Source organism: Camelus bactrianus, chromosome 6 (genome assembly GCF_048773025.1).
Source record: "Camelus bactrianus isolate YW-2024 breed Bactrian camel chromosome 6, ASM4877302v1, whole genome shotgun sequence".
NCBI classification, from domain to species: domain Eukaryota; kingdom Metazoa; phylum Chordata; class Mammalia; order Artiodactyla; family Camelidae; genus Camelus; species Camelus bactrianus.
The window spans coordinates 32,766,118-32,781,501 of NC_133544.1; the positions used below are offsets into that span (position 1 = coordinate 32,766,118).

Below are 15,384 nucleotides of genomic sequence, written 5' to 3' on the forward strand. Positions count from 1 at the left end.
CTACCTCCCCCAACAAAACAAAAAAGAACTAAAAATAAATAAATAAATAATTTTAAAAATGGAAAAAAAAAAAAAAGAGTCAAACATCTACTTCAGTGGGGTTGGGGGTGCTGGGGAGGAAGGCGTAGCTTAGTGGTAGAGCACGTGCTTAGCGTGCACAAGGTCCAGGGTTCAGTCCCTAGTACCTCCAGTAAAATAAATACATAAATAAATAAACCTTATTACCTCCCGTCAACAATAAAAAATTAAAAAAGAAAAACCCTAAAAAACAAAACCCATCAACTTCAGGTGGCCCAGAAGCCCTGCGTGGGGGATGGTCCCCTTACCGGCGTGTGGGAGGTGAGCCTCCGGTGGAATCGGGAGACCCTGCCAAACACCTCCTGGCAGTAGCGGTGCAGCTCCTCCAGCTCATCCTCGATCAGCACAGCATCCAGGGGCTCGCTCTTCTGAATGAGCTGCTCCCCAAAAACGATGAGCTGATCAATCTTGTTGGTATTTAACGTAATTTCCTGCTGGAAACCCTATTTAGAATATGAGAAGGAAAGGATTTCAAACTCTAGCTTCATCAATTTTTAACTAAGTGACATAAGATTTAATAATCTAAAACAATCATACAATCCCCCCTCCCAGGCACTGACTTTTCCAATTAAAATAATTCTAAAATATAATTCAAAATGACACATGCACCCCAATGTTCACAGTAGCACTATTTACGATAGCCAAGACATGGAAACAACCTAAATGTCCATCGACAGATGACTGCATAAAAAAGATATGGGATATTTACACAATGGAATACTACTCAGCCATAAAAAAGAGTAAAATAATGACATTTGCAGCAACATGAATGGACCTGGAGATCATCATTCTAAGTGAAGTAAGCTAGAAAGAAAGAAAAATACCATATGATATTGCTTATATGTGGAATCTAAAAAAAGGGGACACAAATGAACTTATCTACAAAGCAGAAATACACTCACAGACATACAAAACCACCTTATGGTTACCAGGGTAAATGGGAGTGGGAAGGGATTAATCAGGAGTTTGATATTTGCACCACTTGGTAAGTGATGGAAATGTTAGCTATCTTGATTGTGGGGGTGGTTTCATGGGTGTATACATCAATCAAAATTCATCAAATTGTACATCTGAAATATGTGTAGTTTACTGCACAGGAATTATACCACAATAAAGGTGTTAAAAATAAAATAAAACAATTCTAAGAGTTAGATACGAATGGACATTTCCTATTACTGGATGTGAGGGTCAGGTCTCGTCTTAACGACACCTGGTGGAAACAGAAAATTTCCTATCATCAGTCTCCAACGGGCATTTATTGCTGCTGACATAGTAATAATGCCTTCTGGTACCATTACATCAGGGAAGGTAAATTCCCATTTCTCAGCCCCTTATAAAATCTAGCTAAGGAGGAAATTACAGTGTGATTAAAGCGTGATACCGACACGTGTAGCAGTGGGAGAAGAGAGAGCTGTCCCTGGCCCCACTAGTGAGAGTGTCCCTCCTGTTACAGCCTGCAGGTCGCATTCAGACTCGAGCGCTGGAGAAGCAGCATCATACAAAGTTCCGCTTGGAACCTAAAGAGCGTTCTGCCCTTGGATGATTAAAAATGACAAAGAGAACACAGGGCCTCGTTCAGTGACCCCTTGACTGTAAGGAACAGGATCCTTGCTTGTGATAACCCGGCAGTGCACAGGTGGATGCAGTCAGGCCACTCTGATAATGCTGGACTCTGCTCTTGGGGTACTGGGTACTGTACTTGGTCCGCCCCACTGTGCAGAGGGGCCCCCCTGGGGGAGCAGGGGAAGCGGGCCTCACGTTCAGCTGGCGCATCTTGTCATCAGCGTCGCTCTCCGAGAAGTGCTCCACGTTGGTCAGCTGCAGGTCCATCTCCGTCAGCCACACCAGAATGCTCTCCCTGGTCCCCTCGAATTCTTCCCTTTGGTTGGTGAAATGCTGCGAAGGGGGAAGAAAATCATGTTTGTGCTGATGGTGGAACGAGAGCTCAGGCTGATAGCAAGGTCACTCTCAGCAGAAGGGAACAGGGGCCCAGAGTAGCCCCAGGGGCCCACAAGGCGTTCGGCGGGGCAGTGTGGGCTCAGGAGCCTGGGGTCTGGTCCTGGCTGTGCAATACCCACAAAGCCCCTGACTTCTCTGGGTCTCAACACCCTTGTTGGTGGGGGTGTGGGAGTGTTGATCATGATCTCTAAGGTTCTTTCAGCATTTGAAATTCTGTAGTTCTCTGGTCTGACAGCGATTTTCCCACTCTGTCCTTTGAGGAACCACCTCAAAGTCCAGGCCAGGCACGTGCCTATTTTCACCTGTTTGCTTTTTGCAGAAGCTTTTGCTTGACAGGACTTAGTAGCTTTGAGATGGAAAATTATCGCTCTCAGCGTTGAGCCTGGACGAGTGTCCCATTGCCTTTACTGATATAATTCTGAATGTATTTTCTCAAAGAAAGAAGACTCAGATTTATCACCTCTCAGATTACTGCCTCATAGACAGGCAGCTGATGCTCAGACAAACCAGGATTCAGGGCCAAATGAAGGTGTAGGCTGGTCACAGTCAAACCAGCAGGAGATAAAGAAATTAATGCAAGGGGGCTATCTGAAAAGGTGGCCAATTTCTTCCTGAGAGGGTTAAAAAAAAAAAAAAAAGTCCAGGTTTTCACCTTCTTGGAATGGTTTCAAGAACACTCTGCCTTGAGAACAGAAGCAAGGATTAGAATCACTTCCTGTAGCCACAACCCACACCAGTCCTGTCAGTTTACACCTGGACTCACAAAGGGAGATGTACGGTGTCTTCTGCATGACAGAAATCTACAGTGAATGTGTACATCCCAAATTAAACCCATCCTTTGAGGTTAGCGTGCTCTGAAACTGGGAGGATAATCACTGCCCCCAACCTCCACGATCCCTCAGGGTGCAAGAACCAACAGGACACACAAAAGTGGGCAGGCGGGCAAAGTGGGCCTCCTTGCAGGCTAAGAGGTACCTTCACCAGACCCGCTGATGGCAGTGCCTGAGACTCCTCTAATGTGCACACCCTCAGGGGTTACAGATGTCAAAAAAAAGAGATGTGTTTGGTAACACAAACCGTATACCTAGGCTCTGCTCAAGAAACCTGCTCTTTGGCAAATAACTTCTTTAAAAAAAAGAACACTGGCAGCTTGGGTTTAAAGAGAAGGAGGGCTGTGCTGGCGGAATGTTACGACAGCTCAGGCCTCACATGAAATCTTCTATCCGCAGCTTTGTCACAGGCCTGATATCACATGTCAGCCTCCTGCCACCCCCCACAATCTACAAATAACCCGGGACGGAGAGCAGGTTACTCGGAGTCTCCGCAGGATGGCCGTGACCCGCTTCTGGAGGTTGTCCCAGCGCTGGTTGCCCTCGTGCACCATCTGCTTCAGCCTGCTGGCCGAGTCCGTGCGGTTCTCGCGCGCCAGCCGCCGGTACTGCTTGTTGATGAGCTCCAGCTGCGTGAGCCGCTCGTGGATCTGCCGCTGGAAGGCCTGCGGCACAGGGGGCGTCAGCGCCAGAGGCGGCCCTCCCCGACCCCAGACCACCTGCCTTGGTCGGGGCACCCCCAGACTGAACGGCAACAGAGGGCTAACTGCACCGGTTCTGCTGCTGCTGCTGCAGAACAGGCCTCCCAGTTTGCCGCCCGGCGGCCGGCAGGGATGGGTGACCCCCGCAGGGCCGCTGGGGCAGCTGACAGCCGGCTCTGGATGGGGTGTCCTGGCCGCAGATGTGGGGAGCCTGTCCCTTACAGGAAGTCATCTTGGCCATCCCGGACCCGCCATAACCTTGGTTGACAGGAGCATCGGGCAGGGGAGGGTCTTTACCTCAAACCTCTTCAGTTCTTCTTTGGCCACGGTGTACAACACCTCTGAGGAATTCGGGTAGGCCGCTGTCCTCTCTGCTGACTTGAGCCAGTCCTCAAAGCGGGAGTAGTCTTCTAAAAACTTCTGCCACAGCCGCCACGTCTCCTCGATTCTGAGGGGAGGAAAGCAACTCAATATGAGCCATCTATTTCAACCAGAGCGTTCGTGTGGCTTTTTCCCCCTTGACTGGTCCCATCCTCAAGTCCCCTTGTACCGGTGCTAACCCAATGGGAGAGAGACCCGTCTACTGCTTCCAGGAAATAATCTGAGATGTCACTTCTTGGTCAGGACACCCTCCTTGTGGGAGTGCCAGGCTCTCCGAGCTCCTGCTTCATGGAGGTTAACCAAGGGGAGACAGGTGTCTTCTAGTACTTAACGCTGGGACACAGCAGTGCAGTGGCCACCCTCCTTACACCCCGAGACACAGGAGAGCTGGGGAAAGACATGACTCTGATGATACCTTCCTTGAATGATTCCTTTAATGAGCACTGGTCACACCTGCTAAGCCTTCCTTTCTCATACTGGGCACGTCCCCCAGTGAAATGAACAGAAGGGTCACTGTTATGTGGCTCAGAAGGGAACACAGAGTTAGCCGACCACGTGGAAGACATTCAGGGGAGCTTGGTCCTTACTTCATTCTCCGTTCCATCGACATGGCACAAATGTTCCTCCAGCGTCGGTCCAGGCTTCTGGTGGTCTGCTGGATGGAGTCGCACTCGGTCTCGTTGGCACAGGCATCAGAGTCATGCAGGAGGACGTCGCAGATGTTAAACACAGACTCCACTCCTGCGCTGTGCTGCTCAATGTCTCGCTGCAGGTCCTACAACGGTGGAGTAAGAAGCACTGTGAGGTGGCGGTGATGGTGGTGGCATCGAGGGACCTCCACTGCCCACACTCGTCTTCCAGCCCAGGGGGCACAGTTCTGCATGCATTTCTGCCTAGGTCTCTCCCATCTCCGTGTACCCCTATGCTGTAGCACCTGACACAAGGCCCAACTGCCGGCAGCAATGGGGTTGATTTGTTGAACTGTCTACGTGAAGGGCTAGGAGGAGTGGGGGGGTCCCCCCCGACTACAGCCGACTGCCCCAGGCTCCGGGGAAGCAGGAGCTCTCTGCACTACCCCAGCCCAAGGGCCTCCGATTTAGACCTGGCTTTGGCAAAGTCTTCCCTGGCAAACTGACTATCTTTAGCAGAATCTAAAACTTCAGCAACAGGATCTCGTAACCTTTTATGGGTCACAGAATTTTTAAATCTACTAAGACCTCTGTGCCATCTTCACACACAGAGGCCAGCCTACCCCCGCAACTGAAATTGTGCCCGCAGCTGCGTGGTGTCCACAGCCTCCCCGGGGCCCATCCCAGGGCTCCACAGGCCCAGGAGAAAAATGCCGGGTAGGGACTCCACCCTCCAAGTGACAGAGTCTGGCCACGGCTGGAACTTGGGGAAGGGGCAGGGTCTCTGGAATCTTGTTCTGTGATGGTGACAGTGCTACTGATTCAGGAAAAAGAACTTCACCAAGAGAAAATGCAAGGTTGTAGGAAAAAATGGAAAACTGTTTAAGAAGAAACGTGGCCATTTTCAGTCATCACACAGAGCACGTAACGACACAGTGGCAGGGCTAGGGGAGGGCAAGGTGAGGAGCCTGCTTGTTTTTGCCAATCAGGGTGAGCCAGGCTTCTCCCAACATCCAAATTCTGTGACGAGGGACAGGAGACCACACCACTCATCTTATTACCCAATTACATTGCGACACAGCAGAGACCAAGTTAGATAAGCTGCTGCTCACTATAAAAGTTCCCCAGATTCAACAAAGTTCATTTTACAGGAGGGCCACTGTCCACAGAAAGGAAGTTCATTCTAGGTCACCTTAATATTTAATAATTTTGGAGATTACAATTGGATTACTAGACAGGACTAATGTCTTCTTACTTTCCTTCTGATTAATGTGTGATGTGGATCATTCTGTGTCCAGGTGGAAATGAGAGAATAAAATGCAAACATTTAAAAGTTTTAAATCAAGAAGTTCTTAACACAGATCCTAACTGATTAAAAATCAGCACCTCAAAGTTATATTCAGAAAAAAATGTGTTTTGTCACCCTGTATGTCCTGTGGAGAGAGAGATACAAGGTGATTTTCTTAAGCTCTGCAGTGAGTCCTGGACAAGTGCCTGAAATGCTGGGATAGAACCGTCTTCTTAGTGACAGTGGAGGACTAGCTTTATCACTATTAGGTTTAAACACAATTCCAGATTTAAGAATTCCCACTGGTTCATGGGACTGCCACAGGCTTTCCTAATATTGATAAATACCCCTCTTAACTTTTTTGTCAAAATAATAAGGAACCTTAACGCTGGTGCTAAGTGAGTAATACTGACAATTTTAATTGGTACCAATTTTAACAGGTATCAGTTGAAAAGTGGTACCTGCCCCTGACCTCACCTGGTGAGGCTGGGCAGGAGCCGGAGGAGAAGCACTGAGAAAGTCTAGTCTATGGATCAACATGAGTGTCATGCATCTTAACAGGCTCTTTGCAGTCACTCTACATTATTTACTCAGCTTACATCGAATAAAACAGCTCCAGAAAACTGATTAATATAAAGTGTGAACGAGAACAAGAAATGAGCTCTATGATCATTGATATAAGATTATCCACATCTTGGTTAAAAAGGAGTCCAAAGGTTTTCAAAATTTCCAAAAGAAACTTCTAAAACACCACAGAATGGCCCACTGATACTGTAGCACGCACTAGTTACTCTGTAAAACACAAAGTGATGGACCATATTTAAAAACACAAACCACTTATGTGCTGAACAAGTGACATTTTACAAACTGAAATGATCCTACCACTAGCACCCATGGAGGCACGCGTGTGCGCACTGACTGGATTTCAAAACTGTTCCAATGCAGAGACAAGCTGGACTTAAGAAAAAACAAAACAACATGAAAGACTTTTTTCTCAACGGTTCTGGAAGCACGGGCTCCTCTTTTTTTGTTTTTCTGCTCCTGAGCAGGTGACACAGAGCAATGAAGCTGGGAAAGAGCTAAAGGAAGTTGGGCGGGGGGTGGGGGAGGCAATGGGGACAGATTGGGGGAGACAGGAAATTAGAGCTGAGAATGCAGCCAGGAAGAATGAGAATACAAAAGGAACTAGAAAAATAAGATAAAGAGGGAAAAGAAGAAAACCATGTGGTGCGTTGTGGGGCCCCAGAATGTCTCCACGGGAGGGGCTAGGGGTGGCAAGCAAGTCCAGCGGGGTGGTCTTGGGGAGTGGTCTGGGGAGTTGGCATGAAGCTGAGTTGGCCCAGTTGGGGGTACTGGTAATTACAGGGTGTGGGGGTGGCCACCTGTGTCCAGCCGCCATCAGGCACCCTCAGAGAATCAGGACACCCAAAGAAAACAGGAGAGAGATGCTGGAGACAGTGAAAGTGGTTCAGGGTTTTCAGGGTCACAGAGGTTGCCACCACTTCCTTTGCATTTTGAAGACAATATATTCTACAGGAATAAGAATATAATCCTTATTAGCCTAAGGAGTGTCACATAAAGAAGAGAAGAACAAAAGACTTTTATAAGGCCGACTCCTTCTGCACCAGGCCCCCGAGGGCATCAGAATGAAGGTCCAGGGACTTCACCACTCTTAATCACTTTTGGGGCCTGAGGGCATTTGCAGAAGACACTACTAGGTGATCCCCAGTGTTTGGGTCTTATTTCTGGAAGCAATAAGCAACTCATTATATTTAAATCAGAGACAGAAACATAGGTAAGGTTTTTTTTTTTCAAATGGCTCACACACAATTTTTTGTGTGACACATTTCCTGTTTTTAGTGGAGCATTTAAGGTCTGGGTTTAGTTATAACTTTGTTTTTACAATAAAAATACTAAAGGTTTCCTCAGGACATCTGTAGTAGGCAGAATACTGGCACACCCCAGCGAGGTCCACGTCCTCATCCCCAGCACTTGTGACTATGCTAGGTGACATGGCAAAGGAGAATTAAGCTTGCCAATCAGCTGACCTTAAAATAGGGAGATTATCCTGGATTAGCTGGGTGGGCCCAATGGGTCCTTGAAAGTAGAAGAAGAGTCAATCAGAGGGAGGAGCGACTATGGAAGAAAGGCCCAGGGAAATGCAGCATTGCTGGCTTTGCAGATGGAGGAAGGAGACCATGGACCAGGAAACGTGGGTGACCTCTAGGACTTCAAGGCAAAGAAATGGATTCTCCCCGAGAGCCTCCAGTAAGGAATCTGGCCCTGCTGACATGTGACCTCAGCCCTGTGTCTGATATCTGACCTCCGGAATTATAAGATGATAAATTTGTATAAAGCTGCTAACCTCTGGTGATTTGTGACACTGGCAATACAAAACTAATACAACATCTAATTTCTTTACAGCAACGGTCATCCTGAACACGAACTCCATAATTTTTTTTTGTAACCAAGGGGTAAGGATTCCAAAATGGTGATTCTGAATTCTATAAAGAGGAAACCTTCAAATCATGATACCAGACTGAAATATATACCATTTCAGTACTGGAACAAACACAGCCAAGAGAATGGCAGCAGCTCCAAACTGTACATTTTGGGGAATAAATTCCCTGCAAATTAATGATAAAATGTTAACAGATGTTCTTAGTCCCTGCCAACAGTCAGTCATTCTTGAAGAGGAAAAATGTTGTCAGCTTCTATTCTGTTTACCTGAAAGAACTCACCAGTCAGGGTAAATAATTATTTGCAAGGCTTTGTCTATTAAGAGGCTGTTCAAGAAATTCAACCTAATGGGTCAATCTTGTAAATAAAGCTGATAATGTTCAGTAGCTGTGATTCTACTGATAAGGGCATTAAAATCTCTGTAATGTCCATTAACGTGGTAGTTATATCAATATTCATTTCTCTACAAAGCAAAGACAGAATTTAGACGACCTCAGTGAAAAAGACATACTTGAATTTCTGAGGCTAAGTGGAAAAACCAGTATTTTTACTTTGCAGCATGGCTAAGTCATACTAGCTTGAAAATCAGAGAAGAGGCATTATTTAAACAGTAATTGTAACAGGATTAAATAAAGATCTAAGTTGAGAGTAATATCGAAAACTTAGCTCTCTTTCGTGGTAGCATGAGATGTTACTTACTACCGTGAGAAGGACCGATCTGAACTCAAGAGAATTTACCATCAAGGAGTGGCCTTCTGGCCTTGATGATAATCTGATGAAAAAGGTTCAGCCCCTAGCTCTGTCTCCAAGCAGCTGTGACATGTAGGTGAATCTCTCTGCTGTGCTGACAGACAACAAACAGCAAGGTTTTGGAGGTAATGTGAAGAAAGCAGTACACGTCTGAGAACCTGGTGACCACATGCTTATATGGTTAAAACATAAACTGCTCACAGGACTGAGGAAATCAAGTGAAGGAAAGCCACTAAGAGAATAAAGTAAAATTAACTATTTTAAAAATAAAGACAAGCTCAGGCACCACATATGAGAATGAACAGGCGAACATGAGCCCATGGAGGGCAGGAGAGTGGATCTGTTAAGTTAGATCAAAGAGCACCCACCAGGTTAGGTGGCAGCACCCAGTGAAGTTTCCAAGGTTGGCTAAAAGGGTACGTAACTGATGACAGAGATGCACAGAACATTGCAGGAGAGGCTTCCTATGCTACGGGTCCAAGTATGCACCCTTTTTTTGAAGCTCTTAACAGACACATCAGGTATTGCCCCATGAAAACCTTCTTTGGTTAGAAAAATTATTTTTCTTTCAATTCATTGCCTTCTAAAACTACATTAACAAAAACAAAACAAAGATCAAAGTTAGGAAAATACAAAATAAAAGACCCTGTTTATCACTAAGATTAATGTCTGCATCTTAAAATTACTCCAAGTATTTCCCAAAGAGCTACGTAAATGGTTGTGGTGGGGTGGGCACTTCAGAGACGGATGCCTCACACCCCCGAGAACATGGGAAAGGTGGTCAACTTTCTTTAGAAAAGACAAACCAGTATCATGACACGTGAACCTGCTAAAACACACAGCCAGTGCGGGGAGGGTCTGAGCTGGCGGAGACTGTGCACTGCAACGCTCTGACAAAGCCCACTTCTCACTCCCACCTGCTGTTCGGCGAGCCTCTTCTGGATCTCTTGATCATCACAGACGTCATAAACCACGGGCTTAGAAAGCTCGGACTCGATCCGAGCCAACCAGGTGCGAAGGTTGCTCATGTTTTTGTCTAACTGCTGAATAAAAGCAAAGGTCTCCTTCAGCTTCTTCACCCTAAACACATTTGCAGGATAAAAAGACATGGAAAACAAAAGCAGAATGTTTAGTGGTGAGCAGAACGCACCCACAGGCGTGCTGGAGGGTAAAAAGTAATCTTTGTTGGTAACTGATTTTTACAGCAGGGACAACACTCCTGTCCCCAGATAAGAGTTTTCACAAAACATGGGACACTACAAAATTGCTGTTCTGGTAGATTTTTCAGATGGATTAAGAGTTAATCTACCCAAGCATATGTGAAGTTCTGTCATTCCCAGGGTGGGACCCTTGAGACCCAGAACAACTTTCTGGGGCACCAGAGGAGACAAGAGATGCCATTTCTTTCTTTTCAGGTTAAGATAACCACACGTGGCACCTGTCCAGTTTCCATCCTGGGTACGCTCGAGATCGCAGCAGCCAGGGACCTTCTCTGATGGGTAAACATGTTACACGCCTGATTCACCAGTGGTATTTGGTCCATGATGCTTCTCATGGGACCTTCCTCCTGAGCAAGTACAGAGCACATGCCAAACCCCACCACGGCCAGTCTGAGGGACTGCGGGTGCCACACGCACAGACGCAGCCGATGATGGCGCAGCTGTGTCAGCCAAAAAAGGGAGGGGGGGCACAGTTCACCTGCAAGAACCGCTCCACCTCCACCTACCTCAGCAGTCCGCCTGACTCGGCATGGAGAGGATCTGAACTAACGCGCACGGTGTCAGCGCACAGAGAGCTCATGCGCACTCACGTGAATGTGCTGCCAAGGGGACATGATGCAGGGGCTGAGAGAAAACGATCTCCATACAGATCCCGAAAGAAAAGGAGAAAATCCTCAAGTAGAGCAAAGGAAGGCTTGTTCTGGTCACCGGTGGACTTTTTAGTTAATCCTAGAGACTGGAAGTAATGCCTCCAACAGAAAGTTCCCACTTATCAATCCTCACATTACGAGGTGTTGTCAGAACTGCACCCCACAGCATTGGGAAGAGAAAGGGGGCGCTGACCCTAACTCAGGACGTGTGCCGCCCATCCCACACTGCCATCTCTTCCTCGACTGCCTGTGAATGGCTTCCTGCCGCCCTCCTCACCCCTCTACCAGCCTTTGGTTCTGGAGCTAAAGTGTACAGCGCATCTGATCCTCACCCTAACCCTTCCACAGGCCTCACCCTGCCCTGCCCTCCGCAAAGCAGCCCCCTTCCCTCCTCCTGGAGCCCCTGCCCCTGCTCTCCGAGATGAGCGGGGCCTCCGTGCCCACATGCCCCCTCAGTGCTCCAGCTTGATGTGACTCCGCATCCCTCATCCACGGTGTGGCATCAGGACAGAGCCCATACCCACCTGGCCACATGGGGCTTGCATTAGTACACCCTCCCCCACCCTGTCTGGTGGGCAGGAGCTGTCAATAAACATCTGGTAAATTAAATAATAAATATGAGCTATGATGCTGTTATTTCAGTAAACCACAGAGTTGTGTGTGTTTTGTTGTTATTATTTTTTTGCCTCCTACTATTGACGAGATCAACCCTGGGGGCTGACTTCTAGCTTCAGCTCTATTTCCAGCCAGCCTTCTGATTTAGGGAAAAATCCTTCTACTTTAACCCTTCGTCTCCAGTAGGTCTCTGAGGTCCCTCCAGCTTCAGGGAGGTGGTAGCATCAGGGAGGTGATACTCAGGTCAGAGCTCTGGAGGTGAGCAGACCCAGGTCTCAGTCCCACTGTACCATCTATAAGCTGAGTACCCAGCAAGGAACCTAACATTCCTGACTCCATCTCCTTCTTATCTGCAAATTATCCACCTTACAGTTAATTGTTGAGTCGAAAACAAGAGGATGCATGTAAAGAATTTGACGTACAGTAAGCACTCAGTATAACACTAGCTTTTATTATTGCTGATTTTGACCACACAATTCTACAAATAACACCTCATTTATACAGCACTGGACCTCACACAGTCCTTTTCTAAGTATTTTATCCTCAACAGCGCCATGAGATAGGCAAACTTGGAAGGAGGCCGTGGAGCCTGGTGGGGAAGAGCCAGACTTTGCGGTCAGGGTCTGGGTTTGAATTCTGGTTCTGTTTAACCTCACCTGTAAAATGGTGTCCACAGCAGTACTTTCCTTCACTGGGTGGCTGAGGGGGCTGAATGAGATACAAACTCATGAAAGGCACTGGGCACTGTGCCTAACAGAGATAAATGCCCAGAAACTGTGGTCACAATGATTTTAAGGAGGTATATTTTCCAAATTATATTCCTCCTCAAATACCACAAAGAGAAGTTTCCTTCAAAGCCACAAGATGATTTATTAAAAAGGAAGTAACAGAATCTGGGGCCAGGCATGGATGCAGCTGTAACCTAGATCCCTGCCCTTTGTTCCCATGGCTTTAGAGGTACACCTTCCTCACCCCAATGTCTTGTCACCTTACGTGCCCAGGGACCAGAAAGAACACTACAGATAATGCCAGAGTAGTGGGGAACCCCAGGACCCATGGGACGAAGTCTTCCATGCAGTTTGCAAGGGGCTGCCTTCCTGGGAGGCTCTGGCTCTCTAGGAAGAACCCTGCCCTGAGAGCTTCCTGGGGGTGGGGGGAGAGGAGCTCAGGCCAGCAGCCTCTGCACAGCTCTCCTGCTTCCTGCTCCCCCTACCTCCTCCTAGAATGGCAGCCCTCACTGCTTCATCCAGCACCTGATCCTATTCCAGCATATGGATCTCAACCTCTTTATTTTAAAAAGAAGAGGGCTAGAACACAATTTTTTACATGAAGGGAGTTAACAAGTAATAAAATAACCTGGGTGCAGAAATACTGAGATGCACTGATCCTGAATCCTGTTAATCCCAAGGGTGAGGTGCATAGTAAGCAGAGGGGGAAGTATAGAGAAGGTGGACGAATAATTTGCTTGGCTTCCCCAGGACCATGGAACTCCAGGCCAGTGGTGTCCAAAATATGGTCCTCAAGATAAACCAATGGGGTGGGAATAAAATATTAGACTTTCTATGGTTAGCCCATCCTTTTAAAATTTCTGCATTGGGTATGCTTTATAATTCACAGACTTCATTACTAAAATGGAACATACATGGAACATGCTGACATCTCTATGTGACAGGCTTGCTGTGTTTTATCTCTGTTAGCAACTCATTTAATCCTTACAACAGTGCTGTGAGATCAGAATAGTGATATCTCCATTTGACAGATGGAATCACCGAGGCAATGAGATGAAATAGTTTACCACAGTCACATGGTCATTAATTAAATGGCAGAGGCAGGATTCCAACCTGGGCAATCTGGCTGGAGCTGCTGTCTTAAGCACTTCTCTCATGTCATCTCCTGCATATGCTAATGTGTGCATGTTGAGGGGACCTGATAGTTTCCACTGCTGTCAGGGAACATGATCAGGAGTCTAGACCAACGGCTCCAGGACACACCAGGGGGTAGGAGTCCATCCACCAAGTGCTGCATTTGGGGTACCCACTTTGCCTCTCCATGATTTCCCTTCAATAACCACTGGCTTTGTCCTGGGTCCTGTGCAGGTCCTGAGGATTCAAACATAACTTATTCCCAAAGAGCTCACTATATAATTTAGATCTTAATTTAGATATCATAATACAATATAGGAGGTGCTCGATAAATATCTTCTGAATGAGTACATGACATTCACTCACACCTTCGAACCTGTCTTTTTCATAAAAGAGGTGGTCATACTTTATTTTAAAGGCAAGAGGTAAAGATCAGAGCACCTCTGAGCCATCTTGCCACCAACAATTTGGTGTCACACTATGAGCCACGCATGCTCCTACACCTTTGTTCCATACTGGACAAGTGAAGTACTTACAAACAAGCACACACACCACATGCACACCTAGGGCTTAATTAAAGAGGAAGAGAGGGTAGGTGGGAAAGAAAAGGTCACCAAGAAGCTACAAAACATTCACCCAATCAGGACTTAACCTGCTTCTATATCCCAACCTCTTACTGAAAGCATCACATCCCAAAAGGCCCAGTGGTACAAAGAAATTGCACCAGATAATCACACGTTACCACTCACTCAGAACTGTCAGATGCACTGCTGAGTCTGTAAGGTTCTATTCTGCACAGACACTAATCTGATTATCTAATTTCCCAGGTCAGGAGCACACATCATTTGCCAACTCAGGCAACCTACCTTTGAATTAGGCCTTGTTAATATTGCTCTTGGAAAATTTTAAATCTCAAGTTAATATTGGGAAACAAGGAAACCTATTCAGAAACCAGACTGTTGGCACAGGGAAGCAAGTACAATTCTGCATGACATCAACCACCAAGGCCGTGTAAGTAGCTCACTATCTCTGCACTGGCCCATGCTTCCCCCAGGGGTGCTAGAATAATACTAATTACACATATATTTCAACAAATCCTATTTTGCCAGAAAAAATCAGCATGATTCCCTGAGCTAGTTCTGAGGATGGCAAAAACAAAATATTTAGGTGCAACGGGGGAAGTTTTTCACTTGTGTGGACTATTAGAAGGCCTGAATAAAACCAAAACATTTTTCTATGAAATCAAACAAAATAAGAATTTTGCCAAAGAGGAGCTATGAACTATAAAGTCTTTTGTGGGGACTGTGGGTAGAAATGCAGAAAATAATCAAGGTGAATAAAGTTTTTCCTTTATCTTTAGCTAACGATGGATCATAATTTAATACTTACGAACCAAGCTCTCCCTTCAAAACAAAAATCAAGCCAGGTTGGTATCATTCCATGTATCAGGCCTAAGTCTTACAACGTATGATGGAGGCTTTAAATATAAATTCCTGTATATGGAATGGTTTACATTTCAGTTCTATTCTCTACTCACTAAAGGGTCAACAGTTGAATTATAAAGGCCCTGGACCAGCATAAGTTTAAAAAATTCCTATGCTAATGTGGACAGCATAGCTTAAAAAAATACGAAGGAAAACTGAGATGGTTGAAGCATCTGAATTTGTATTGAAACAAACAGATACTCAGACCTGTAGGCAGCTGTCAGTTGCTAAAAACACTGTACAAATTGCGCACAATTGCATCTTTGTAAATGACTAACCGTCTTTACAGTAAGATAATCAGTTACTACAAGATCTTGAAGCCCTGATTTGAGGGCACCGACATGACAATACATTTGAGCTAATCGCCTCTTTGAAGCATTTATGTCGCCGGAGGACTTCCATTTTCCGCACAGCATAATCACTTCTCTCCCCTGCTTGTCAAAGACTGGCTGCAGACACCACACGCATGCTGACACT

General features: G+C 46.3%; 1 protein-coding gene across 13 annotated transcripts in view; it reads right to left on the reverse strand.

Moving 5' to 3' along the window:
- SYNE2 (spectrin repeat containing nuclear envelope protein 2) overlaps positions 1-15,384 on the reverse strand; it is a 288,295-nt gene that overhangs the window by 12,095 nt on the left and 260,816 nt on the right. For all 13 annotated transcript variants that reach the window (XM_074365411.1, XM_074365410.1, XM_074365419.1 and 10 more), the window contains 6 exons: positions 9,994-10,156; positions 4,537-4,724; positions 3,866-4,016; positions 3,350-3,532; positions 1,837-1,974; positions 327-521 (listed from right to left, as the gene is read on the reverse strand). In XM_074365411.1, coding sequence (XP_074221512.1) covers positions 327-521; positions 1,837-1,974; positions 3,350-3,532; positions 3,866-4,016; positions 4,537-4,724; positions 9,994-10,156 — 1,018 coding nt within the window. The remainder of the gene's footprint in view (positions 1-326; positions 522-1,836; positions 1,975-3,349; positions 3,533-3,865; positions 4,017-4,536; positions 4,725-9,993; positions 10,157-15,384) is intronic.